Here is a 27,499-nt window from a genome sequence, read left to right on the forward strand (position 1 = left end):
AATTACTTATAGGGTGGTCAGCATAGCCAGTACACTAAATAGGAGACTGGCTTTTGTTTGTCTTTTTTGTTTGTTTGTTTGTTTGTTTGTTTGTTTGTTTGTTTGTTTGTTTGTTTGGTTGGTTGGTTGTTTTTTTTTTTACAAAAAAAAAATTGACTGAAATTTCTTCTCACTTCAGTGTTACATTTGACCCTGCACTCTGCATTTTAGTGATGTGTACTTGGCAGGACATCTTTGTGATTTATGATGATAATGCTTCACATTTAATCTCTTCAGTGTTTTATGTTTCAATCCAGTTTGTACTGACGGGGAGTGGTTGAAGATAAAATGTCTGCGTCAGTAGGTAATAAAGCTGCAAAAGCTGTATTTTATTTTATTTCAGCCTTTGATAAAGAAGAGCAGTTGGTGGTATACACTGCTTATGTAATTACATCGCTTTAAAAACCAAGTGATGTAACTTCACTCCTGCAGCACCACTGGTCATAATGTTTCTCTTTGTTTTATACATTGTAAAAAAAATAAAATAAATAAAAATAGTGTCAGTGCAGCCTTAAATTCTTAAACTTACTGAATATGAGAGGACAAGTTGAGGTAATTTTGGAATGATTCAAAACAAATCAACTTATCTAGTCATATAAACTTGATATTAAATCAGTTGTACTGAAATTCTTTAGTTTACGTGAAATAATAATTCAGTTCCTATTGTGTTCTCGAGTTGAGCGAACACAGTCTCTCAGTTTCTTTCAACTGGAGCTCCAAAGCTGAAAATACTTCATCCACAGGTCGGTCTACTTAAAATATATAATGTTTGCCGAAGTTTGTTGAATCACCTTATCACTGCAATTAACCGCTCTCACCAGGGCCTCCAACAGGGGGGAAGACCAGGTCAGCTGTTCAAGGCCCTCTAAACCTTGGAATAATCTGCTAAGGGGGGTTGTGGAAATCTTCTTGTCTCAGGGCCGAGCAAGATTATCAGCAGCGCTGACTGTAGCTGCTCTTATTTGAGCTACTTTGCACCCATCTTGATATAAAACAAGTAGGTTTCTCCCAGTTAATACTTCAAAAGTTTTGAAGTGTGATTGGATACTACAAGACTGAATTCAACACTAACCTGTATCATAGTAAGCAATACTTTCATTATTGTAAAAGTAAACAACCGTGACTTATCTCAAAGTGTAGCCTATTAAAGACACACAGCAATTTTCCATTTCATATTCTTTAACTGTGAAAGAGAAGGGTCTGAGGAGAGTTTTCCCTCTCAGACAATGCATGCTGGGAAGTGTGCTAGTATGCTGATTATGTTATTTTAATAGAGTAAATTCATCTTTTTAAGTCAAAAGACTTAAGGAGTTCTTTATTAGTAGATTAAGCTGAATTCCTGTTTGGACTTTAAGAGTGTATGTGTATGTCGTCATTTCCGAGCCTCTCTGGGTTTTAATGTTTCCTTATCCCCACTGGAAAAACAAGCAATTCATGTTAAAGAACAACTAGCTCACAGCCAGGAGAAGATTTTTAATTTTGTGACTGAAATGACTAACAGGAATAGATGAGTGTTGGATGTAACAGGAAGCGTTCCTGCACATATTAACCATGGCCACTGTCACATACATGTAAATGAACTGCGAAAACATTCCATAATCACTCACATGTCAGCTCATTTACAGATTATATGATTGTTTATTAATGGCAGGATTTTCCAAAGAAAACACAATGATCACAATCATATGCGATGACCCATTACATGTGTGACATGTCATTATCTACAGAGACCCTGTCCTCTCTATGTTTTTTCTTATTCGCTGTGTGCAGGATGTTTCTGGGAATCAAACTTTGGCCAGTAGGTGTGTTTTACACCGAGCAAATAACAGTGTGAGGGCTGCAGGTGGTAGACTGAGTAGTTTTCAGGGGGGTTGTATTACTATCTGGTGTTGTTGAGCTGAGGAGGAGGGGCCATCTTTGAATTTTGTGTCCTGTGCCTGTGTAGCTGGTTGTTTTTTTAAATTTGCCAAGGAAGTTATGCTTTCACTTTAGTGTGTTTTTTTGTTGTTTTCTTTTTCAGCAGGATTATGGAAAAACTTTTGGCCTGATTTTGATGAAACTTGCCAGAGCCACTGAAGCCATGCCCCCGCTGCTGCACAGAGCGGTGTTAGATTTATTAATGTTTAATGTGTCGCAGGTCCAAATTGCCCCAATTTCAACACTGCACTTTCATGGGTCCACAGCAACAAACCTGCCAAGTGTGAATGAGATCGGATGAGTGGCTCTCGAGTTATGTGAACCACAGACAAACAATCAGAGATTCCTTGCTTTATCGTTACTTCATCATGATCAAAAACAACAAACATGGTGACTTCAGTATTGGGAAATTCTGGCTGCACTTTCTCTTCAATTGTAGCGCAAGTAGCTAGCAAACAACTTTAGCAATAGTAGGTCATAAAAGTGATAAACAGACAGGTCTTTTCCTTTTCTTTTCTTTTTTGGCAGAGCATTTGATTTATTGATTCCTGTAGGTATGTTAAAAGATTTGCTGAAAATACATTTACAAAGACCAAGACTAAGACAGTAATATATCAATATCTTGAACCGAACTGTAACTTTTATTGTCTTCTCTCTTTTAATGTGTTTTTAATGCAATTTTTCAATGACTTTTAATGTAATTTTATGCCCCTGTGAAGCACTTTGAGTTGCCTAGTGCTATACAAATAAACTTGCCTTGTATCCTCAAAATCATCTATTTTCTAAATGCAACACCTACTGCAGCCGACATTAAATAAACTTACTATAGCTTTCGCTATGTAAGTGCTGCACAGGAGAACAAACAGAATAAGTGAGCTGAGTTGAAATAAACTCACTGTCATCTCCTGATTGATACGCCACTCTAAGTGAAAAATACGGGATCTCATTGATAGCACTTGTCTTAACTCTTAAGCAAATACAGAGATAACTTATTTAACTGCTGGGATTAAGAGCTGAGGTGTTTGATAACCTGCAATGGGTTTCAGATTTCCTGAAAGCAAGTCACGTTTTAACCTGACCTAGTTTCTGAAAAACGGTATCATTTGTAGATAGCAGATAGGAAGTGGTAAAAATAATAAAGAACATAACAGCTCGACATTAACACAGCAAGCAAGCAAACATTTATAAAACACTTAAAATGGCAGAGAAGAGGATAAATACCAATATATTTAATCATAAACCGTTTGGTGTATTGGATAATCTGACATTTTTACCTGATGATGGAGCTTAATGAAAAGTCGGGGCATCGTGAATCCGAGGTATTACAATTTATCCTGTCGTTTCACTTAAAACTACACATGACAACCTCACGGTAGCACTTGAGGAAAAGTCAGAGGCTTAAAAGAGTCAAGAGGATTCATCCTTTTGGGACCATGAATAGTTTTGAGTTACGTCAGCACACATTGAAGCTATATTGACCAACTGAGAATTAATAAACTCAAAATGAAAGTTATAAAATGAAGAAAAAACTCAAGAAATGATTTGCTACTGGGATGCTACGTAGTTTTTGGTGCAGAGGAGAGATCTTCATTGATTTTTTATGACTAAACAAACTAATTAAACAAACTCTTTGTTTTCAAGACTGAATAAACTGAATAAACAAATTGACCTTAAGGGACAACACAATTTCATACTGTTTTACTTTGTTTATATGTGGCGGACCCTGCCACCTTTCTAGCTTCAAACAGTGTTCTCAAATCTAAAATTTCCTCTGAGAACAGCTTGTTTATTCAAATAAATATTTTTGTATTTATTGTTTGTATTATTACCTCACGGATATTGTAAATCCTTAAAATTTTGAGTTATAATTTCTTCTCCCAAACTACACAGTGCTCCTTTACATTGAGCAAGAAATGCATATAAAGATATATACTGTACTTCTCAACAAAGTGTTGTTCAGTTTGAAAATCAAACATTTTAAAGCGAATTCAGCCACTTTCACTTCATCTATAAAAGCAGATTCTTGCTCTTTAAACTGAGGCCTTCTTGACGTACACACTCGACCAAAGGTCCTGGTGAAGAGCTGGGATCACAGCTGACAGCGTGATAGCGCCGTCACCGGCACATGTCAGCAGGCTCACGTTTACACATCCGGACTAGCAGTCACTGATTAAGCTGCACAACCCATAAACTGTACGGGACACATTGTCTTGCTCATGCTGTTGTGTAATACACTACATTATTCTCAACGGTGCACGTGAATATGGTTAGAAAACAATTGGCCTGAAATAACACCTCGTTCCCCAATTGGACCTGTGACAGAGTCAACAACATGATGATCATATGCTGTGTCTGTAAGCATGTGTGTGAATGTTTGACAGTAGAAAACACAACAACATTTTAGATAAGGGAAGAGGTGTGACAACACTTCTTGTTTGTGATTGGACAGAGCCCACATCCCTGGCAACAGTTCAGTGTCATTTCCTGTTTGTGTCCGACTGTCAGCCACAGTCCTAACTCTTTCAAGTGTACTTTTAGGGTTTAAGGGACAGTCAGGGTTTCCTAAGTGGGGTTGAATGTGGTTCTTATCGATAATCAGGGTATTACAGATGGCGGTCGGCATACGCCAAGTTAGGAGAAGCAGCAGGAGTAATATGGGGATATAAGCAATGTACTGCTGTAGATGGAGTAAGTAGTAAAATGTATTTTAGACACCTAAAAAACATCAGTATCAGTTTAATATTCTACTATATTTGGAATATTTGTATTACTTAACATTGCCATCAGACAGCCCTCTCTGATAGCTCTCTCCAAAGAAACCAGACTCCTTTGATAAAAACAGCCATTTTAGGCTTCCCTTCACACCACAGCTGCTGATCTTCTGCTTGACCCTCAGGGCCACCGTAGGCGGATGAGAAAGAAAGAAAGAAAGAAAGAAAGAAAGAAAGAAAGAAAAGACAAAAACAATCACCAATAAAGTTACTAACAAATGAGATTTTGACATCATTATCAGCTCTGACCTCGTACGCTCCCCCCAATGCCTTTTCTAAACATTATGCTTCAGATTTTTGCAGTTTCCAGATGAAATTCATACTTTAGATTTGCCCAGCCACCTCTGGAAACCCGAACAGACCAGCAGCAACATTGACACTTGCTGATCTATTTTAAACCTTTTAGCACAGTGAGCATGCTGTTGCCCACACTCACAGGCAGCAAATAGCAGAGAACATAAGACAGATCTACCAGCAAACAAAAATACAACAACTGGTGAGGTGTAGTTTCAGATATCAAAGCTGACGTCATCTCAATTCAGAAACTTCTGGATCCTGGCCCTGAGGACGCCACCGGTATGACTTTTATAACTACTCTTTTGTTGCATGTGCTTAGCTAAAATCATGCTAACATGCTACTGCTCATAAGTGACTGCATGTCTGCCTGGAGTGAGATGGCCTGACAGTGACATTATGGTTGTGTGTGAGCTGGTGGGCCAGCTGCTTGGGGGCAGACCCAGTGCAAGAAACTAGTCAACATTGAGGAGACAGGTGGTCATCCAGTCCAAGGACGTCCCACTCTAGCCAAGCTAACACCATCTGAGAGATGAAGAAATGTTTACTGCACGCTGCATTAGCCTATTGTTAAATAATCAGAAAAACAACAACAAAATAAGCATGAGAGACATCTTCCTGTCCTTTGTGCAATCCATGAGTCTGAATAATGTGTAATTAGAGGTGAAAGCGATCGGCCATCAAAGCTAGATTTAACCTGAATTCTTTCAAGAAACAATCAAAGGTCCCAAATGTTTTCCACATTTATTATATTCACAATATAGTGACCATAGCGTTCAATAGCAGTAAATTTGCTCATTGAAAACCTGCATTGGAAAAAGAGAAAGTGGAAACAAATGTTCTCTGTACAAGGATCCACTTCATTGAACACAGCTATTCCAGTCAGACCAGTTATTCATGTTTGGATTAAGATCACAGCTGTTTGAGCTCAAATTACAAATAACACAAATATTATAAAGCGAATGGCAATTTGTACAATAGTTTCAATTCACCCAGTCAGCACCCAGTATTTAAATACATCAAATATTTTTTATGTCTTGCACAACATTTTCAATATGCTACTGTTTTGTTTTAGGAATGTTAACAAATAGTTGTTAAATATCATAGTTCAATGCACATATTTTCTTTCTTTTATTTATATTTATTTTATTTTTATGTTAATTTCCCCTCTGGGATCGTTAAAGTGATTCTGATTCTGAGTTGAGGGAACATTCAATGACCCCAATCACAGCAGCTCCTCACATAAACAGCAGTTCATTGATCAATGAGTTTCACTAAAATCTAATATTTTTAATTATGTTCTTCTGAGTCTGTCAGAGCATGTTTTCTGAGGGGCCTGGCTGTCTTGTTGTTGCTGTGTATTTTATGGTTTACTGTGGGTTGGATAGTTAAATCCTACCCAGTACTTAGAAAAATTATCCTAAAAGAATGAAGTCCAACGATAACTGACCTGAAGTGCTTCGAAACCAGCAGTCAGTGGAGCAGGTTTCTTCCTGTGGTGTTCACCTTTCCTTTCCTGGTCAAACCTTCAGCTTTCTCACTTTGGTTCCTTTAACTCTTAAGAAATTTTAAATAACTAATAACGTATATATTTTTTATCATTAACCAACTGAAACTATGACACTTTCTGAAAGCATGTTGATGAGTGCAAACATTTAATTTTAAGAGAAGAAAATACAACGCTTAATGATGTTAAGTGTTTTAAGAGCATGAGGAGAGTGCACAGGTGTAGAGGTTGGGTCTGGTTAAGGTGGCGCAGGGAGAAGCAGGCTGCATGCACACCAACAACTATTTAGTGTGCTTCCCATCTGCAATGGAAACCAGAAAAAGGCTCCCTGTGGACGTCATTTTTTTCATTGCTGTCTTTTTGTAGTTTCAGCATCTGCCTTAAACAGTGCGTGACTAATACGCATTGTTTCTTCTTTTCAGCCCCATTAATCATCTCACATCACCCTGTTATTCGTTGACCCACTAGAGGAGTCTTACATTTTTACTGTAAGATTTTGAATTTGTGTATGAACCAAACCATTTCCTCATTTTTCTCTTATTGTGTATCTGGCACTACTCTGCCACAGCGTCCTTCTCTCTATGCTGACTAAAGCGGTCCAGACCTCCAGTGCAGCGGTCTATGGACGCACCAGTGGCGGACTGTGCTCAGGCAGAGCATGGCTCACTTCTGCTCAGGCAGTTGGAGAGGATGAGGGCAGCTGAGGAGCTCACTGATGTGGTGCTGCTGGCAGAGGGGATTCCCTTTCCTTGCCACAAGGTGGTGCTGTCTGCATTCAGCCCTTACTTCCAGGTATCATGGCCCCACAGTTACTGAATGTTATTGTGCCCATATAGGAAAATACATCATGATGCAGCCTATGTTTTGCAGGATGTTGATGATGCTATGAGACTGTATTTGTGATCACGCTCTATTGTTTTGATGAATCCCATTCGTCCAGGCCATGTTCACATGTGGTCTGAAGGAGACCCGAGGAGGAGAGGTGCCTCTCAGAGACACTCCTGCTCAGAGCCTGGAGCTGCTGCTGGACTACATGTACCGAGCTGAACTCCCACTTTCCAATGACAACATCCAGGGAGTGGCTGCTGCTGCGTTCCTGCTCCATGTAGATGGAGCCTTCAGGTGAGGAAAGACAGGGAATTTATCATAGTTATAAACTAACCTCAACGGGACTTGTACAGCCTTTATATCAGGGGCATCAAGATCATTTTATTCTACCTGTATGTCCTCTGTAAAGTATAGTAGCAGTGAGAGGTGTAAGTAGTATAGAGGACATTGACTTAAAGTATGTTTAAAAGAATTACTAACAATATTTTGGTCCCATCACCACCTTGTGTTAACTGTTTCAGGTTGTGTCAGGCCCACATGGAGGCCCGTATGGACCCCTCCAACTGTGTCGGACTGTACCACTGGGCCCGAGACATGGGAGCCACTGTTCTGTCCGACTGCGCCTTGAGATACCTCTGCCAACACTTTGCAGAGGTAGGGCTTTCAGTATTAGTCCACTCAAAATATCATTTCCCTCAAACATTAACTTTATGTTTGATAAATACATATAGGATTTCCATGTAATCAATGACATAAGTTCTATGTAAAGTATATATCAAATAATGCAAATTTTTTCCATCATGTTGAGCTGGTGTAAATAAATTAAATTGGTCAGTTAGTCCGTTTAAATTAAGTTTTTCAAGTATTATTCTTAAAAGTAATGCTCTACATATGGATTAATCTATATGTAATGCATTACAGATGATTACTTTTATGTATAATACTTGAAAAATTGCATTTACCTGATTTAAGCCGACAAATTTAATTGAAATATATACATAGCATACATACATAAATACAAAGCTCCAAGATGGAATATTTTATGAGGCCTAGTTATCATTTACAAAAATAACTGTTCTTAAAGGCCCCTTAGGACCGACTTTAATTGCTCACAATTATTTCCTAATTTTCATTGTCAAGATTCAGAATATTTATTAGCATAAAATGATAAACAGCAATATGTCACATAAGATAAAAAGACAAAAACTAATTTAAAGAGAAAAAAAAGCCTCATTACATTTCAGCAGCCTTTCCTGTTCTGTTTGTCAGCTACTTGATGCTGCCACTAGGGGGCAGCAGTGACTATTTTTTTTTGCATATACTGTAGGGATGCAGAGGTGTTGGGATGCTTTTGTAATGACATTGTTGATTTGGCACAGATTTACACAGGGGATGCTGAAGACATGTCCCCACCACACTGTCAAATGGTTAATTTGTCCCGATTATTTTTTAAAGGTGCATTATGCAACTTTGTTTAATAACAGTTTGGGTTACATAGTTATATGTTCTTGAACTGTGGGACTTCTAGATGGGCGATGTGCTCTTTTTGTTCTCAACAAAACTACAAAAAACATATTTTCTTCGGTGTTTACAAACATAAACAAACATAAAAATATGGTACATCAAAAATGCATGCTTGCTTTTCTATTTGCTACTCCTTATCTTCACTTTTCAACACAAAGTGATGCCCTTGCTCTTTCCTAGCATCCTCTATACAATATTTTTCTATAACCCGGTCCTTGCTGTCTCGAGGTTTGTGAAGAAGAAGAAGTGCTGGAGCTGGATGCCCAAAGTCTCGCGGATCTGCTGGGTTCAGATGACCTCAACATATCGCAGGAGCAGGTTGTGCTGGAGCTGGTGCTGCGTTGGGTGGAGAGACGAAGGGGGGACTCGCAGAGTGAAGCCAAGGCTGTGGAGCTGCTCAGGCGTGTCCGACTGGAGTTTGTGGATCCTGGATTCCTCCGTAAAGCCAGGAGGAGAAACCCGGTAAGAGACACACAGAGGGGAAAGGCCAATCTAGACATTATCCACATTTATCAAGGGATTAGAAGATAGAAAGACTAGCATACATATCAATGATCTTCCAGGTTTTGCTGCGGGATGCTGAGTGCTTTGGGATGATCGACGCTGCCCTCCAGACTGCAGGCCTCTGTGAGACATCCGCTCCACCTCGGCCGGCTCTTCGTTACGGCATGGAGACCACAGACCTGCTGCTCTGCTTGGGTGGGGTTAATAAGGAGGGGGTGCCTGCCCGCCGTGGAGGACTGGCTGACCTCAGTTTTTGCTTTGCCCCTCATGCTAGAAAGACTTACTACATCCCCTCTCCCTTGAGGGGCTGTGGAGGCATGGGACAGATCACAGCGGGGGCAGTGACGCGAGACAACAACATCTTGGTGGCTGTAGAGGCAGAAGATCGACACAGGATGAAGAGGGTGGATATCTACAGGTGTTTATGTGTATACAGACATAAGAAATACATATTTTCAAATGAAACCGCATTCGCCACAAGATCTAAACAGTTTGTTTATGTTCCAGGTACGATAATTCGGAGGACAACAGCTGGATGCAGCTGTGCTCAACAGCATATAGAGACATGTACGCTTTAGGGCTGATAGGTGACTGCCTCTATATGATAGGCGGTCAGATGAAAGTGCATCATCACTACGTCATCACAGACAGTGTGGAGAGATGGTCGCTGAAGAGAGGAGGCAGCTGGCTCAGCTTCGCCCCTCTGCCGCTTCCCTTAGCCTGCCACTGCGTCGTCAGCCTAAAGGAGCATCTGTATGTGCTGGGGGGCTGGACACCGCAGGTACACACACCTGTCACTACACACTCTGCATGTCAATATGAAGTGTGCAGTAGATGGATGAGCTCAAGTGTCCTTAATAGTCTGTCCTCAACCGAACACTGAAAACTTTACCCACATGTATCAGTAAAGGCTCAATTATTATAAGAATATGAAAACTTGCTTTCACAAACACCTTCTCACTATGGTAAACAGGGTACAATATTAGCACACGAAGTAGGAGTAGTTGTAGGTCACATATTTATGCACACCAATCAGTATTTCACAATACTTGAATAAAAATGTGATGACAGTTATGGGGTTATGTTGCCAGCCCTCTCAGTCAAATGTGATCAGTCCACACCAACACGGTTCTGATGAAATGTTTTTTTAGTTGTTAAACTCAATAAATAGGAATGTTTTTAAATTTTGATCATTGCATATTTAGCAATGTTAAAACATTTTTCAAGGGCTGTAAATCCTTGGACAGTAACTCAAGTCGCAAGCCCTGTAAAATCAGCCCAGGCCAATTTCCACGAATTTACAACATATCATGTATACTGTACCCGTTTTGTTGAATTATCTTTTGTTTACTGTTTATGCTTGTGACAGTAGTGTAAATACTTAACTACCATCCAAAATACCTAAGTAGTTTTTTTTATTGCACCTCCATAATTAAGGCTACGGGAATAAGTATTCATACATGCAATTTTTGTGCACCTGGCATTTTCTTGGTGACGGTATCTGCCCATTTACCCATTTTAATTTAGCCCTGTCCACACTGGCCTGACTCTCCTGTCAGCTGGAAATGGAATTCCTCCTGGTCCGGGCCTGCCCTCTGGTGGCGGCATTAAAAAAAGATATTTTAAAAAAAGACACTGGAACACCATGTAAATCCTACATATGGTGGCTTTAAAGCAACTCAATGAATTAAATTTAGATGTGTCAGAGTCAGTCTAACACTCGTCTTCTTAATCGTTTCCCCTCTGAAGCTTCACCTTCATTTCTTGTCTATTTCTTCCTCCTTCTGTCCAACTCGCTCTTCTCCTCCCTCAGCACCAACCAGATGAAGAGCCCGACAAGCTGAGTAACCGCCTGTTTCAGTTTGACCCTGGCAAGGACAGGTGGAGAGAGTGTGCCACCATGAAGTACTCCAGGTACCGCTGCGGCACGGCTGTCCTCAACGGAGAAATCTACATACTTGGTAAGACTGCAAACAACCTCGACAGAAGTATTTATTCTGTATTAGAGAAAATGGAGGCAAAAGATGTGCGTGTGTGTGTTCTTCAGGTGGTATAGGATGTGATGGAGAGGACAGTGGACAATCACGTCGCTGCCTGAGCTCTGTGGAGATCTATAACCCAGACACAGACACCTGGAGGGCAGGACCGACTCTGCCCACATCTATAATCTCCCACCGAACCAATGCCTCTAATATAGGAGTCGTGGAGGGCAAGCTCTACCTCTGTGGATACTACAAAGGGGCCGGTCAGTTGGTGAATTTTTCTTTCTTTTTAGTGCGGTCTCTCAAAAAACTTCTCTCTAATAAGTTTAACTTCAGGCTGAAACTTTGCGTCTGCATCAGAGCGAGGGAATGTCAGCAAACTGGTGAGGCAGTATCTCTGGAAATTAGATTTTGGTCAGCCGTAACTTACATAGTACTTTCTCTCATGACTGCAGGCCGTCATGAGATCATCACCAAGGAAATTTTGGAGTTGGACCCTGCAGACAATGTGTGGACGGTGGTGGAAAGACGAGCAGCCATGCATGACAGCTATGACGTCTGTCTGGTGGCTAACCTCAATCCTCGAGACCTCTTCACACCCTGATTCATCTCCTCCTGACTGCCAGGAGACGGGATGTGTGTTTTGTCTTTTAAATCCTCATACCCAAAAAACAACATTTGTTAGTTTCTTTAACAATTACACAGATGACCTTTTTCAAAAACTATTCACGTGAGCGTTTTTCTCATCTTCCACTGCTATGTTTAAGGTTTGGGTTAGTTTGGGAAATTTAAACTTGAGACGAGAAGGGAGAGATTGTGGTCAGGGTTTGAAGAAACCAGTTTTTGTTAGCTGGTCATAGGATGTACACTGCAGTCTGTGGTGTCACACACCTCCTCAGGCTTTACTTCAGACAAAAAACATTCATTGATCGAGTGAACACAGGAGGTTTTGTAGTTGCAAAACTTATTTGGCATTTTCAAGGAATAGCTGCCATTTGGGGATATTATTCTTGCTTTCCTGCTGAGAGTTCAAAAAGGAGAATGACACCACTCTCACATCTGTCTATTAACTATGACGCTATGGCTTAGCGTAGCATTAAGACTGGAAACAGAGGTAAATAGCTAGCCTGCTCTGTCCAAAGGTGAAAAACAAGCACACAACACTGTAAAAACAAACAAACAAAAACGTAACATAGGTGCCCTGTGAAGTTTTTGGCCACTAGCAGTGCTACTGAGCGATGTTGAGAAGAGAGCGGGTCCACATTTTGTTTTGCAATAGCATGTGACTATGGTGTGTGAGCGTTACATAAATCCAAGATAATGTTAATAATGATAACAAATACATAAAGATAAGCTTTGCAAATGTTTGCATAGGAAATACACTCACTGTACACATCCTTGTTCACAAGAAAACTCCACAGGGCACCTTTAAGTTTTTGAGCAAATCTGTGTAAAGCACCAATAAATGACATGTTTGCCATGAATGAATGTTTAATATAAATAAGTCTAGTGGTCCTGTCATCCAAAAAATCACTTTTTACATTTGTATTTCCTTTCAAATGTCAAATGTGGGGTGTTTCATGTGGTTTTGAAGTAAAAACAGTTACATTTAACCCTACAGGATCTGCCATGACTCGTTCTCTCTGACTTCAAAGTCTCATTTTCCTCCCACATTTATTATCACTCGGCTCACCGCATGGCGCAGCGTCAACAAACACGTCTGACTGAAGTGGTGGATTCACGGTGAGCGTCTGACCCCGCATGACATTCCGCACATGCCTCCCTCCTCCCCTCTCCCCTGCTGCTGAGACGGTCACATATGAGCCCTCGGAAAACCCAAAGTGATCCCAAATGAGTGTGGCGCGCCGGGAGAGAGCTGTTTTTAGGATCGAGGAGGCTCCACCCATCGCTCCGCACCATGTGGCTCCTGTTGCTGTGCTTGAGGAGAGAGAAAACGTCACGTTGTCTCAGTGTGATCCCAGTCTAGTTTGCAGCTCTGTATGGGTGACGACGCGCGCTTCGGCTGAGTAATTTGGGGATCCGGTCCCCGGTGACAGGTGCGCACGGTGCGCAGAGAGGATGGGCAGACGTGAGACGGACAGCAGAGGCGCGATGACCACCAGCCACCACTCCGAGCTCGGCTGTCTGCAGGACGCGGCATCCAGCGGCCGCCACGCCGGAGAGGAGCCCTCCAGGCTGGGTGCCCGCCGTCCCTGCAGGACCCCAGACGTGGAGGCGGAGGGCCGGATGGAGGTGAAGAAGCACCAGCACAAACACAACTTGAAACACCGCTATGAGGTGATGGAGACTCTGGGGAAAGGCACCTACGGGAAAGTGAAGAAGGCGGTGGAGAGAACAAGCCTGAAGACGGTGAGTGAAGGATTATTTCTCATAATCTTAAATATTAAACATGCGGAATCAAGCACGCTGAGGATGGTGCACAGTTGTGCAGTATGACGTTGTTTCTGTCCCACACATGATCTGTAGATAATGTGACATGTTAAAGGGGCACTGTGTAGTTTTGGAGAAGACATTCAAACTCAGAATTGTAATATTTACAATATTAATGAGGTAGTGATACAAACTTGGAAATATTAATTTTGTTCCTGTTCTCAGAGGAAAATAAGGTCCCCAGAACACTGTTTGACGCTAGAAAGGTGGCAGGGTCCGCCACATATAAACAAAGTAAAACAGTGTGAAATGATGTTGTTTGTTTATTCAGCCATGAAAACAAAGTTGTTTATTTAGTTTGTTTAGGCATAAATAAACCAGTCAATGAAGATCTTTCTCTTCTGATTAAAATGTCTTCCCAAAAACTACATAGTGCACCTTTAATCATGTTTTTTGTCCTCCTGGGAGGTATTCAGCAGCCCTCCCGGTGAGTTTGTGAGTTACCCATTGCTCATTGAATATTAATTTAGAGGTGGAGTGCTCCTGGATGGCTTGTGTGTGTGTGTGTGTGTGTGTGTGTGTGTGTGTGTGTGTGTGTGTGTGTGTGTGTGTGTGTGTGTGTGTGTGTGCGTGCACGTGTTTGTGGGCTGATGCTGAACCCAGTTCTTGCTTCCTGTGTTGCCAGCCTGAGATGCCTTTGGTCTGACTCACTCAGCACTTGAACAAGAGGGGATAAAATTACTACAATAGGTTTCCTCCAACAGGAGTCTGACCCCCTTCTACCAGCACACGATCACATGAACATACTCAGACAGACGCAATAATATGACTTGTACTAGTTCGACTTCACGCTCTTTGCATATCCAGGCTGCCAGATTACACTTTGAATGATCGTGGTCGGGGTTTTAATCCCTCATTCTGCTGTGATCCGAGCACAAAGAGACAGATACCCCGTCAGCCTTGAATTCCCCCTCTGTTTTTTTTAGTAAACAAACACACTGTAATAGGGATAATCTTTTTTGCAATCAGATTGTGGAAGTGAGACTGGGGTAATTCCTCTGGCTGCTTACACTGTAGCTCGGAGACCTACATCTACATCTGAGAGAGAGAGAGAGAAGGGGGGAAAGAAAGAGGGGAAGGTAGGAGATTGATGAAGAATATAAAGAGAGGGGAGCAGAGAGAAAAAAAGCTTTGCAGTGTGTGTTTGTGTGTGTGTGCGCAGGGTGAGTGGGTTTGGTAGGACAAGGGGAAAATGCTGAATTCTTTGAGCGAGCAGCCAGCACATACCAAGGATTCCTTGAAACAAAACGGACATTATTTTTGGAAACAAGACCAGGGGGCTGTTGTTTGAGTGCGGGAAGGAGGCAGAGGAGGAGACAGGAGGAAAAAGAGGAGGAAGAGGAGAATGTCTGAGATGCCGGAGGTGAACGTGACTAATTTACAGGAACAAACAGGAGGAAAGGATGATGAATATGGGGTTCAGGTATGCAGGGTCATTATTCTGTGCTATAGTTCACTTACACTGGCTGGGAGCCTGAGCCTGATTATTTATTCAACATCTTATTAAAAAATAAGATGTTGAATAAATAATAAATGATGATGTCATTGTTCTGTTAAATGTTTATAAAAAGTTACATAACTTCTTAGAAACAAAAACCCACTCACAGATGTGTTTTTTTATTTTTTCAAAAATAGTCAGACCATATTACGAGTCAGATTAAAGCAATAGTTTGACTATTTTGGAAACATATTAAGTTCAATTTCTAGCCAGATGTTCGCTGAGAAGATTGATACCACTGAGGAAGCGGCTTGTTAGCTTAGCTTAGCATAACGATTGAAAGCAGGAGGAAAAAGCTAGCCTGAGGTAATGAAATCTAACTACCAGCAACTCTAAAACCTTAATGATCAACATGTTATGTGTCATTTGTTTGAGTGCTAAAAGAGCAGGTTGTGCGCGGTACTTTTAAGGGAACTGACAGAATTACATTGATTCTACCGAGTACTGTTTCACATCTAGCCTGAGGAAACACAGAGTCAAACATAAACTATATCCAAAAGCAAAAGTGTTTGATAGCCTGAGAGTCAGTAGCACGCCTGCAGCCAGCGCAGCACTCAATCACATAGGATTGAACCCTCTTACATGACCGACGAGGCATCAACATCGTCACTGACATGTAGCTTGGTGGAGAAGACAAGTGGCCCTTTTACTGTCTTGGTTGACACTATCTTAGAGAGAGAGTGAGAGTAAAGTAGTGACAAAAGGCACGGTTGGGTACCAAGACCGAATTACCAGTGGTACCAAACCCTAGAGAGCAGTGACCTCCTTAAGTCTTGTCATCACCAGCGGAGTCTACAGGAAGTCATTACACTCGGCCAAGCACATAATCCTCCCTCCTCGTCAAACCACAAATGAACATAGGTATTGAAATGGTTTCAAATATTCAGAGTTGATATTTATAGATATATTGATATTTTTGACAACACTAGATGGCAGGGAGATTTTGCTGCTGACTACAGCTTTTTAGTGAATAGACAGGTGGAATCAATCTTCTCATCTGAGTCTTGGCAATTGTCAAACTATTGCTTGTAGTCGGCTGTTTATCTTTAAATGTTGCCACAAATAAAGCCAACTGTGCCAGTTTTTGATTTCTGTGAGTACATTTGGATGTCGGTATTGAAACAGTATATTGTCAGGCCCTACTTGCACGTGTCCGTTTCCTATCAATAAGCAGTACTCTAGTAGAACCAGTTCCTCGTTATGGCAACAGTGTGTGTGTGTGTGTAGCTGGACGACGAGGTCAACGGTCTACTTGGCAAGGAGCCTGTTTAGTCCTGCTGTTAAATCTTTCACAGATGCAGCAGGGATCTTTGGCGATGCTCAGGGCTGATGGGATGTGTACTTGTACTGTGTGTGTGTGTGTGTGTGTGTGTGTGTGCATGAATTTGTAAGAATACTACGACAGGAAGTCAGTGAGTGGACACCCCCAACCCCTGTCATGACTTCACACACACACACACACTGACAAAACACCTGCAATAAGTCAGCAATCTAAAGATTTATGGAATTGGGGAATATTTTTTGTCAACACACAAATATGAAGAAGATGAAGAAGAGGTGGGAAGGAAACAAAAAATTGTACGCCCGTTTCCTCTTCTACACATATTTGCTAATAAGAATATCTGATTACATCTGCATGACTCGCACACATATCTACTTATGTGCTCTCCGTGCATCCTGTTACAGTTTGGCGCTTTCGGCCGATATCTCACACGCAGGATGAACAATGAGACATTGTTAGTTAGAAGGATACTTTGGAGGTCACACTTAGACATGACGCATATGCAGCACATTTGCATGCAGAAGGGTGAGATCATATACGCTCATTCACACACTTCCCTTTCACACACGTGCCCATTTAAAAATGCTCTTCGTGCCCTGAAGGCTGAACGATACCCAGAGTGTGTCTCTCGTCTTTGTGCTCTGCTGATCAGGCCTTAATGCCATGGTTGCAGTGGTAAAATGCGAGCCTTTTTGCCCCGAGTCCACATACTTTGACTTGCTTTATCCATTCCTTTCACCTGTTAGCTGCCAGCTACGTCCTCCCTCTTCATCCCTGCGGCTTATTTCATATTCTCCCCTTTCACTTTTTCACATTGCTTTCCCAGCCAGCAGGTATTTGGGTCAGAAAACATTCACGAGCATGCAAGCGTACACACGTTAATAGCCCCCCGAGCTCGGACATGCGCCATTCAGCTGACAGCAACTGAATACGTGTCTGAATACTTATCTCTGACCCAGCAGCCAGTACCTCTGGCCTCGTATCTCATCGCTTGTATAACGAAAAGATACAAACCTAAAAATGTTCTCCTTCACTGGATAGCGTCACAGTCAAGTCCCTGGAGTGTGTTTGTCTTGTGTTGCATAACTATGGCAGTTGATGGAGCGTGTGAATTGTGTCTTCCAAAGTCTCGTAGACGTTTTTCCCGGCAGCTGAGAATGCGGGAGTTGTGGCCCAGAGGAGAGGCCAGCTCATCCATTGGGACATTAAAGGGGTTGACAGAATTATTCAGTGGTATGATGATCAGGGTTACGTTAGAAAGTCGTCCTGAAGCGTCATCTGCTTATGAAACCACATCTTCTTCTCGTTTGTTCTTCTAAATAGGACACTCTGATGCCTATTTGTCTGTATACTGTGCCATTTTGGTGACAGTGGCTCTACCCAAAGAGGTTTAGGGGCTCACGTTTCGGTGTGTATGTGTGTGTTTGGTGGTTGGGGGTTACATCGGGGTACAGTGAGTGCCTGGGATTAATGAAGTAGAGTGTGAACAGTGCAGCTGTCAACCTTCTGCCTCTGAGCGTGCTTAGATCACAGGAGATCTGCTCTCACCATCCAGGCCTTAAAACCCTCATAATCACCTCTAATACCCACAGATTTGATTTGGGTACGTTTGTATATGTGTATCGACAGTATGTATGTCTTTGTTTCCATGCATGTCTACAGTATATAAGTATTGCATTTATCAATGTTTGTTTGTCCTTATGCGTGACTCAAGTTGTTGTGAGGGAGGTGAAGGAGAAGAGGGTTAACTGGTGGGTTTGCAGAGGAATTAGTGAAACAGGAATCTGTGTTTACTGGCACCAGGTCTTCTGTGAAAATTGGCAACAGCAACAAGGCTTGCTGTGTCACTAGGGGAACATGCGCCCCCGATAACCTACGGCTGTTTTCTTGCTGACGAACATGACCTCCAGAGCTTTGTTCAAGAATTACCCTTTCAAAAGTTGCCTGTCTACACTTAAGCACTAGAGTGATCAAAATATGTGTGATTTGAACATAAAGGTTCAGATAAGCGAGCACAGATTCAATAATGTGTCTTCTCTCTCAGGTGGCGATCAAGTCGATCCGCAAGGAGCGCATCACCGACGACCTGGACAGAATTCACATCCAGAGAGAGATCGAGATCACCGCCTCGCTCAGGCACCCGAACATCATACGCTTCCACGAGGGTAGGTCTGCAAACGCAACACACACACATAGCACACAAGTCCCAAAAAACACAACAATGAGACACAGTTGCACCATACAGACATATGTCTTCTTAAGCATGAACACTGCACAGCACTGTGTCTTATTTTGAGTCGACCCCGTTCTGCAGATGAAAATAGTCCGCAACAAATGCACAACATATCTTAACTTGAGTAAGGTTCACTTAAAGGAACAGCCCCAATCTGTTAAGGCAATAACATCATTTTTAAAGAGTCTTCAGAAAATCTATCAAGAGGTAAAAATTATATCGAAATATAGAATATCAGCCTAATCCTTTATCCATTGTTGGGTTTTATCTTGTTGGCACTTTTTGACATGTTAATGTGACATTGTATGAGCGTACTGTATTTCAAAATCTTTCTCAGTTTTACAAAATAATAACACAATGAGATTTTTGATGGATAATCATCAGTAATGTGGATAAAATTACTTAGTAGATGAACACAAACTGTACTGTAAATGTGTCCTGTGCAGTGTTCGAGAGCCGGGATAAGATCGTGATCGTGATGGAGTACGCCAGCAGGGGAGAGCTGTACGATTACATCCAGGAGAGGAGGAGACTGCCAGAAACAGAAGCCAGAGTCATCTTCAGACAAATCACATCTGCTGTCCACTACTGCCACAAGGTATATACACCCACATAATTACATGTTGCAAACACACGACTGGAATTCAGTCGGGAACCACATGCAGGCACGTGCTGTATTGCATGCTGCGGTATTCAGCTGTGAACAAGCAAATACAGTACCACTAAATCCACTAAATCCTAATCCTGCGGGAAAACTTGACTCGAGTTTTCAGATCTCTCTGGGTTAAGAGCGCATTATCCCTTGATTGTCACACACTGACACATTTAACAAACAAGTTGCCTCAATGAGCTTCCTTTGGCCCTCCGCTTTACTGTAAGCCCTGGCAAAGGAACAAATTCCTCTTTGTTTTTATTGCTGTGTACATAAAATCAACAGCAGAGCCAGAAAGCGGGAATTATCAAGGAAATACATAAATCCTATTAGTACAGAAGTGCGGTACAGAAGAAGCGAGGACTTGTGCCTTGCAGTCAGCTGAGTTGGATATGACAGAAATGTTTTTGTTTTCATATCGGTCTAATTTTGGCCGGTGAGCTTCCTCGTGAATCCTTCACCTTAAAATCAGAGACAATCACTCAGCTGCTGTAGCTTTATAGAGGGCAGGGAGGTGGATTTAGTGCTCCTCGTGCCCTTGAATATTGTCCCAAAATAGACATGAATGTTCCGGCATGAATGAATTATTGAATGTGCCTCTGAGGTATGCAAGGCGCATGGAGGGATTATTGAGGCTTCAAGAGAAGAATGAAAATAATTCCAAGTCATTTGATGCTTTTTTTCCCCCACAGTGTTTATAGTCATTTAAAAATAGCAAGAATAATAACCTGGCTAACCACATGAGTTTCTTCCTTATGCTTTTCTTTCTCCTTCTTTCTGCAATGCATACACACTCATGCTCACATTCTGTACATACTGTGCACAAAACATGGTCTAAGGTCAGGGGTCATTTCCTCCACTTAAGTGCTCTGAAGAGGATGTAATTAACGAAAGAATGGAGGCGATTCTGGCTCATTAGCCTGTGGCTTTAAGAGAAACTGACAGCTGCGTTTAAGGTTTCGCTGCCTCACGCGGCTTCCTGGGTGGCCACCGTTGTCTGTAGCAGCATTGTCTCTAATATGATTTGCTACCAGGGAAACATGAGCGATCCTGCAACAAACTTTTCCTCCCATCGAACGTCCAGTGTGCTCCTCAGCAGGCTCCACAGCTGTCCACACTCTGTGGCCTCTCGTTGGCTCCCAGGTGCTTAATGCCTTCAGGGGATCAAATCACATCTCATCAGATGAATTAACCCAAACAAAGCACTTCCTCTTGCCTGTCGATTAAACAGCGAGAGCCTTTCTCGAGGTTTTAGGGTATGTTAGACACACGGCCCTGCAGCACGAGGCCCGAGTGGAATGTTAATGGTCATAAAATTATAAATAAAAGACAGAAAAACGCACCGTGCACCTCAGGCTGGGTTTATATTGTAAACTTCACACCCTTCAGTGGTACGCTTGCATGCAGAGAGAAAATATTTGACTGTAAACTGGAGGGAGGAGCAGCGCAGGACCTCATGTGTCTCTGCTCTCTTGCAGAGCGGCGTTGTGCACCGAGACCTCAAGCTGGAGAACATCCTGCTGGATCAAGATTTGAACGTAAAGGTAAGCTTGATAGCATGTACACAAACTGAGCCTTCGTATCACTTCCTAATAGAGAGGTGTGGACGCGCGTGTTTGGAAAAATAAAAGAGTTTCCTTCCAAAAACAAGACAGGATGAAAAGAAGATAAGTCATCTGACAAAAAGCATTGTTGGCCTGAGCGTCTAATACATCACAGTGCATGTACTGGCTCATCCGCAGACATGAAGACATGAAGAAATACATCTTCATGACACACACTGATGCATTCCGAGAAGCCATATATTTCCACTGATATGTATTTAGCATGCTGGAATGAAGCCTCACGTAGTGCAGCTGGTAATAAAATGCACACAAACTGCACATTCAGAACAAACATCGGAGAACATTCTGCCCACAGTAATTTGAATGTGTTGTTAAACCAGGCACACCGAAGCAGCACAAACATACTGCCAGGTCTTATAAAAGAACCCAGGGGTCACTCATTGCCTTATTTGGGTGCTCCTCTCCTTATATGGGAGCTGTGCACGGCCAAAGGGGAATGCAGGGAATCCGATGGCAATCGCACCAATCGGAGGGTTTTAAGTTCGCTCCGTCTGTCCGTCAAAAGAAAACACCACGTGCATACCTCTCAGCGGCTCTTCATTCATTGTAAACCTCAGGTTCGCCACATCGGCCTCTCACAGCAACCGCCGCAGGAAATGACCAAGGCTCTGTGCAATGCATGTACGTGTTATGTCTGCACAATAGCTGCCTTAAAGGAAAAGTTCATCCAGAAATTGAAATTCAGTCTTCATCCACTCAGCCCGTGAACTTTCATGGTCCACAAAACATTTTTGGAGCTCCACAGCAAAATGGCATCGCTGCATTCTCCCAAATAACTGAAGTAGAAAGGGGGAAAAAAACAACCAGAAAAAAATTGAGGCACATGTAGGCTAAATGTATAGTGACAGGTTCTAATTTAGGAATAAACTTTTACTAAATCGTTCTTTTAATGGTTGCCGTCGACTGATTTTATCTCTAAAGTTGCAGCAAGTTCATTTGTTTTCTGTTTTCTGAACTTAGAGTTTTGTCTGTTTAATGTAGTCATGAACTATGAGACAGCACCAGTAGAGAGATGATAGGAAACAAGGAAGAAAGAGAAGCAACAAAGGGTCCCGTTCTGACGAGACTGGATCAGCTGATAAATTCATTGGAAAAGAGGCACATTGAAGACAAACACAAATATAGATCTGATCTTAGCTCAGACAGACGGAATGATTAACTTTCACTTTCACTCACATCATGTTATCACCACAATCTCAAAAGGCAGTTCAGAGATTTGCCCCAGTAGACTGCGAGGCACTGTAGAGCATTAACCAGTGATCTGGTTCAGTCCAGCATGAGAGACTGTGGCTTCTCACAACAGACCATGTAACTCCCAGGCATTTATAAAGTAGTCGTTAATATGTAGTCTTTAGGAGAAAGAGTGTGTCTTATACAAGGCGTTCAACACTGCAGGACACAGAGCAGCTTACACAAAGTAGAGCTGTATAAACCACATACGTATGAAATTAACTGTTGTATACACATTGTCATCATCCGTCTGTGAGGTCTCTGTTCCCCGAACCTCTGTTCCACGGATATAAAGCTGTCACACTGATTATTTTTAACACCGGCGGGGCTGATAGAGGGCTGGTGTTCATGTGAGTAATCTCTTCAGATAGAGAGGAGCCTCGGCATGTCTGCGTATGGCTCTCGCCGCCTCGAGTGAGTGATTGTTCCGTTACGTGAGCGTAAGCAGCCTGATGTTTTTGGCCCCTCTTCTCTTTCCTCACTCACACTTATGCTGGCAAAAGCTCTGCATACCTATTTTTGGCTCCTTTAAAACGGAATGGCTTTGAGTTATTGTGTTTTTGCCACGTGGGTAGGAGTTTGCGTCACGTAATCACTGAACAGGAATCTGGATTGCGTGAGGATGAGTGTGAGCGTTGAAGGAAACGAGCAACTGAAATCTATGAAGGGCCCAGTGTGATCAAACAGCCCATTATGTCAGAGAGTTTAACAGTTAGGTCGTTAGTGCATGTATGACCGAAGCTCACTGGCACTTAAACTTGACATAAAGACGTGAACACACAGATACACACACATGCTGGACAGCTGTGAAACTTGTTTTTTATGTTGTTGTTAGATTTTTGACATTTTTCAAGGTTTCCTACCATCGCCTGCTTTATTGGTCCACTTTTTAGCATCACTTATCTCCGGCTTTTTATTTATCAATAGATTGATTGTGATGAACACTTTGTGTATATGAAGCACTGAACCGAAGGAAAAAAACCCAAAGCATAACAAGTCTCCTTTAAGGACTGATGAAGTTATCCAGTCTTATTCTAGCTCAGAAACAAGTAGTTGCACAGGACACAAAAACATTATAATCTAAATTAATGATTTTATCTTCTCTTCTTCTCTCCAGCTGGCTGACTTCGGCCTTTCCAATTATTTCCAGAAGGGAACTCTGCTGCAGACCTACTGTGGGAGTCCGCTCTACGCTGCCCCAGAGATAGTGAAAGGTCTGCCTTACCAAGGCCCAGAGGTGGGTCAAGACACTGTTTTTCTCATGAGAAACAGTTTGTTGGTTTTTATTTCATTACACCACAGTGTATTGTTCATATTGAATCACGCTTGATTCAATCATTACTTATGTTGACTTGAACAATGCACCAAAACCAACAGTAAACTGCTGTAAAACCAAAACAAATAGTTGAAAGATGGCAAAGCGCTCCACAGAGCTGAGGAGAACTACAGAGTCAAAACATGAGGCACATTTTCAGACAATCCTACCATCATTTTTTTCTCACATAAAATGATATCAAATCATGCAGCACCTCATTGTATTAATCCTCAGAGACCCAGACAGCAGTCGGGGGCTAAAAATAGCTCCAAAATGTGTAATAGCTTTTGGACCACTAATCCTGTCCATATGCTTTAAGTGTTTTTAAATGAGTCAGGCTGAAACTTAGTACATAGGAATGTGCATGTCATGTTCTTCATTATGTGTGTTTTTGTGTGCTAGGTGGACTGCTGGGCACTGGGAGTGTTGCTCTATGCCCTGGTGTACAGCAGCATGCCGTTTGATGGTGCGAGCCACAGCACGCTCACAGAGCAAATCAGACAAGGTCGCTACCGCAGACCCAACCCTCCCTCAGGTAAATCTTCAGTGTCCGATGTGATTGATTTTGTTTTTTTGTCCTACATGCATTCTGCTAATTTACATGGTTTTAGTCGGTGCGGCTGCTATAAATAACCGTCGACTCTGTTCCCTCCAGACGCCTGTGCCCTTATCGACTGGTTGTTGACGGTGCGTGTGGACGAGAGGGCTACGATAGAGGACGTGGCCAACCACTGGTGGGTGAACTGGGGTTTTGAAGAGAGTGTGTGTGACTGCCCTTCATCTCCGCATCAAGAATGCCCCTCCCCGCTGCTGGCTCGCTACATCGACTGGCAGAATCGGGTCGCAGCGACCAGCAGCATGACGGTTGACCCCGAGTGCCTCCCCTCAGACTCCTCCTGTCCACCACAGCTCGCTCCCCATCCCTTTTACTTCAGCTTACCTCTTAAGAGCGACCGCGGAGGAGGAGGGAGGATACGTGGAGGAATGTCAAGCCTCAGGAAGTCACGCAAGGAGAATGCAATTCCCCAGACTGCACTGGGAGCTTGTGGTGGTGTTTGTTCGTCAGCTGCCTCCTCTGCTGCGATCTCCGCCACTTCCACCACTGAAAGAAAGAAACCCAAAGGTATTCTCAAACCCCAGCGGAGTTTTGACTCAGTCTTTCACAGCCCTCCTAAGGAAACCTCTCCCTCACAACTATGTAACGCTGCTCCCCAGCCTTATCGAACACATACACTTCCCCACACACACGCTGATGTGCTGTCCACCAGTCTGCCGCCTCCCTCTACATTCAGTCAACCCTCATCCAAAATGCCCAAAAAGGGGATACTAAAGAACTTGTATGGAGGGGAGTCGGGGTATGGTTCATCTCTAGAGAGAAGAATCTCTGGAGCGGGAGTTAAAGAGAGCGATGCAGGTGATTTGTGCTCCCACAAACAGCAAACTCGTCTCCCAGCAGCAGAAGACAGCCCCACCATGCGCACAGAGGCCGTAAGAAGAAGGAAGGGTATCCTCAAACGTAACGGCAAGTTCTCTCGCAGTCTGGATCTTCCCGATGACCACCACTCGTCTCCCTCCTCAGCCCCGTCGATATTCCCCGAGGCCCTGCAGCAGCTCCTCCACGCCACAGGGGGAGCCGAGGGCCGCCGCAGCCGCCCCTCCAGTGTGGTGAGCGAGGACAGCCTCTTCTCCTCCGATTCCTTTGACTTACTAGACCTCAGCGCACAATCACGTCGTAGGATTTTCTCCCGGGGGATGCAGCACAGTGCCTGCAGCTCAGAGGAGGACCTGGAGCAGCTCAGAGCGGAGGCTGACAGGGTGGGTGGAGACGGCAAAAAACACAAGGAAATGCGAACGTAAGTCTAAGGAACGATGGACGCATCAGTTCTTTAGTTCACTTTCCTGTGAAAATCACTGCCTGCCATCTTGAAAAGACTTCAGTGAACTGTGGAAATGTTGCATATCAAGTACATAAACTGTATGTACTGTAATCTGCACTGTTATCATTGACATTTACATGTAAGTTGTATTCTGAATGCAGCACAGTGTCTGACAAGTCACCTAGTGACACCTAAAGGCAACCCAGGATCTGTCGAATTGCAGAGATGGTCTGTTTAATGAACTCAGTCCGACCTCACCTGCACAATAGATCCTCTTTTGGAGATTTGTTCCGGCAGAAATTCTCTTCAGACGTTTCCTGAAAGTCTGGGCACTGTAATCTGATTACATTAGCACTACAGGTTTTTTGGAAACCATCTTGGATATGTGATCGCATGTATCAGTATGTCAATAGAGACAATAAACCGACAAGCCATCCACCTGCTTTCGACGGCCATTTTGCACATAACAAATCTGGAGGAAACACTTTTTACATTCAGCTGAGGTTGAAAACTTGGTGTTTCAACAAAAGTAAAAATGTGAAACAGACTTGGTGAAAAACACTGACAGTCCTCAAGTTAATACATAAAACCACAAGCATAAATTTCACATTTCCATCTTTGTCTTCCACCTTTTTGGGAGTTTGACTGACACTCTAGCTCTGTGAGGTTGTTAATGGCACCTGAGTGGTGAATTAGCTCCACCCACTGTTTATCTTGATGCAACAATGGTAGTGACCAGAAATGCATTTGTTCTATGTTTGGATGGAAACCTGACTATTAACAGCTCTACTGTGAGGCTAAATTCAGTTAAACTAAACTCTTGTGATACTTCAGGGTAACACCTGTATTTACCCTATTTTATGAGTTCTATATGAACATTCAATAAATGGATTTATAACTCACTAAAATGTTGTCATAAGCAGATTAAGGACATTTTAAAGGCTAACTCCACCATTTTTCCACATTCAAGTGTGTTTACAGGTCTTGGGGAGTAGTACTGTATGTAGTGTTTATGGATGTACATTGTTGTCAACAATATATATTCTCCTATAAAGACGTATTATTACTGCGTTTCACTATATTGTCATTTGTTGTTTATTGACCAGCCTCCACTTATACGTGACCACAGGGGGAGTTGTAAGTTGTTGACTCATGTAAATAAATGCTTATTTGCATACAACTTCAAAATAGTGTGCTATGAACCGTTCATTAAATGTTTATACTGTATAATGTCTAAACTTACTCTAACAGGGGATGTTAAAGTAAAGTGTTTCCTATTTCACCACATGTTATTGTGTATGTTTGTATTACACAGTGATGTACTGTGCACAATTTGCTCCTTTGCACCAACAGACACAGTGTGAATAGCAGATGGATCACATTGCTTTTTAAACGTGACATCACAGATGCTGCTGCGGACATTGAAAAAAAAAAGTGATGTATGCAGTAGATGTAATTTCTCTGTAATTTTCATACTGTGAGGAAAGAATTCTTTGAGCTTTGTTCAAGCATTTCGTACTTTTTTTTTTTTTTTTGAAAAATGTAATAAATTATGTGAAACTGAACAGATTCCAGTTGTTTTCTGTTGAGACAACAAGAAAAGCAGCAGGAGATGAGAGATGAATGAGCACATACAGCTTTATTCAAGATGAATATTATGAAGCTCTTACATGAAAAAAAGGACATTTTAAGACCAATCACCCTTTAACTTCTTCTCTACACTGAAGGATGTTTTCTCCCTTTGGCCCCGAACACAACACAATACAGGGAATTCAAAGAACGCTGTTTATGAGAGACCAAAAGCATTTAATTGACTTCCAGAGTCCTGCGTCTCCATAAACACAGAGCTCTATCTACCCCACACACTGTTTTCATTATGGCGCATGCACTAAAGTAAAAATGCATTTGAAGGGAGAAAACACTCAGCAGAAGAGGTCAGATGAGACTTTCGTGAACACATTAAATACTGC

The 27,499-nt window shown here is 42.3% G+C and overlaps 2 protein-coding genes across 3 annotated transcripts; both read left to right on the forward strand.

Annotated features, from left to right (window-relative positions):
* The first annotated feature begins 5,150 nt into the window (after positions 1-5,150).
* LOC311264834 (kelch repeat and BTB domain-containing protein 12-like) lies at positions 5,151-13,065 on the forward strand. Of its 2 annotated transcripts, XM_084365976.1 has the most exons (11): positions 5,151-5,303; positions 7,097-7,320; positions 7,469-7,650; positions 7,878-8,010; positions 9,109-9,342; positions 9,444-9,802; positions 9,892-10,165; positions 11,198-11,345; positions 11,432-11,629; positions 11,822-12,002; positions 12,988-13,065. In XM_084365976.1, exons 2-10 carry the CDS (start codon positions 7,150-7,152, stop codon positions 11,968-11,970), a joined length of 1,848 nt encoding a protein of 615 aa, XP_084222102.1. In that variant the 5' UTR covers positions 5,151-5,303; positions 7,097-7,149; the 3' UTR covers positions 11,971-12,002; positions 12,988-13,065. The 2 variants fall into 2 exon arrangements, with proteins under 2 accessions (XP_084222102.1, XP_084222101.1); XM_084365975.1 differs by lacking the exon at positions 12,988-13,065 and having other exon boundaries at positions 11,822-12,974.
* Positions 13,066-13,412: 347 nt separating this feature from the next.
* LOC311264833 (NUAK family SNF1-like kinase 1) lies at positions 13,413-27,082 on the forward strand. The gene is made up of 7 exons (XM_084365974.1): positions 13,413-13,736; positions 18,642-18,762; positions 19,277-19,428; positions 20,961-21,026; positions 23,455-23,574; positions 24,055-24,187; positions 24,308-27,082. Exons 1-7 carry the CDS (start codon positions 13,446-13,448, stop codon positions 25,507-25,509), a joined length of 2,085 nt encoding a protein of 694 aa, XP_084222100.1. The 5' UTR covers positions 13,413-13,445; the 3' UTR covers positions 25,510-27,082.
* The last annotated feature ends 417 nt before the right edge of the window (positions 27,083-27,499 follow it).

This window comes from Pagrus pagrus, assembly GCF_965226575.1.
Source record: "Pagrus pagrus genome assembly, chromosome: 11".
NCBI classification, from domain to species: Eukaryota; Metazoa; Chordata; class Actinopteri; order Spariformes; family Sparidae; genus Pagrus; species Pagrus pagrus.

Coding starts and splice junctions, on each gene's coding strand:
- LOC311264834 (XM_084365976.1), top strand. CDS start 7,150: ATGGACGCACCAGTGGCGGACTGTGCTCAGGCAGAGCATGGCTCACTT. Junction 8,011..9,108: donor TCTGCCAACACTTTGCAGAG/GTAGGGCTTTCA, acceptor TGCTGTCTCGAG/GTTTGTGAAGAAGAAGAAGT. Junction 11,630..11,821: donor TGGATACTACAAAGGGGCCG/GTCAGTTGGTGA, acceptor TCATGACTGCAG/GCCGTCATGAGATCATCACC.
- LOC311264833 (XM_084365974.1), top strand. CDS start 13,446: ATGGGCAGACGTGAGACGGACAGCAGAGGCGCGATGACCACCAGCCAC. Junction 18,763..19,276: donor CATCATACGCTTCCACGAGG/GTAGGTCTGCAA, acceptor TGTCCTGTGCAG/TGTTCGAGAGCCGGGATAAG. Junction 19,429..20,960: donor CTGTCCACTACTGCCACAAG/GTATATACACCC, acceptor GCTCTCTTGCAG/AGCGGCGTTGTGCACCGAGA.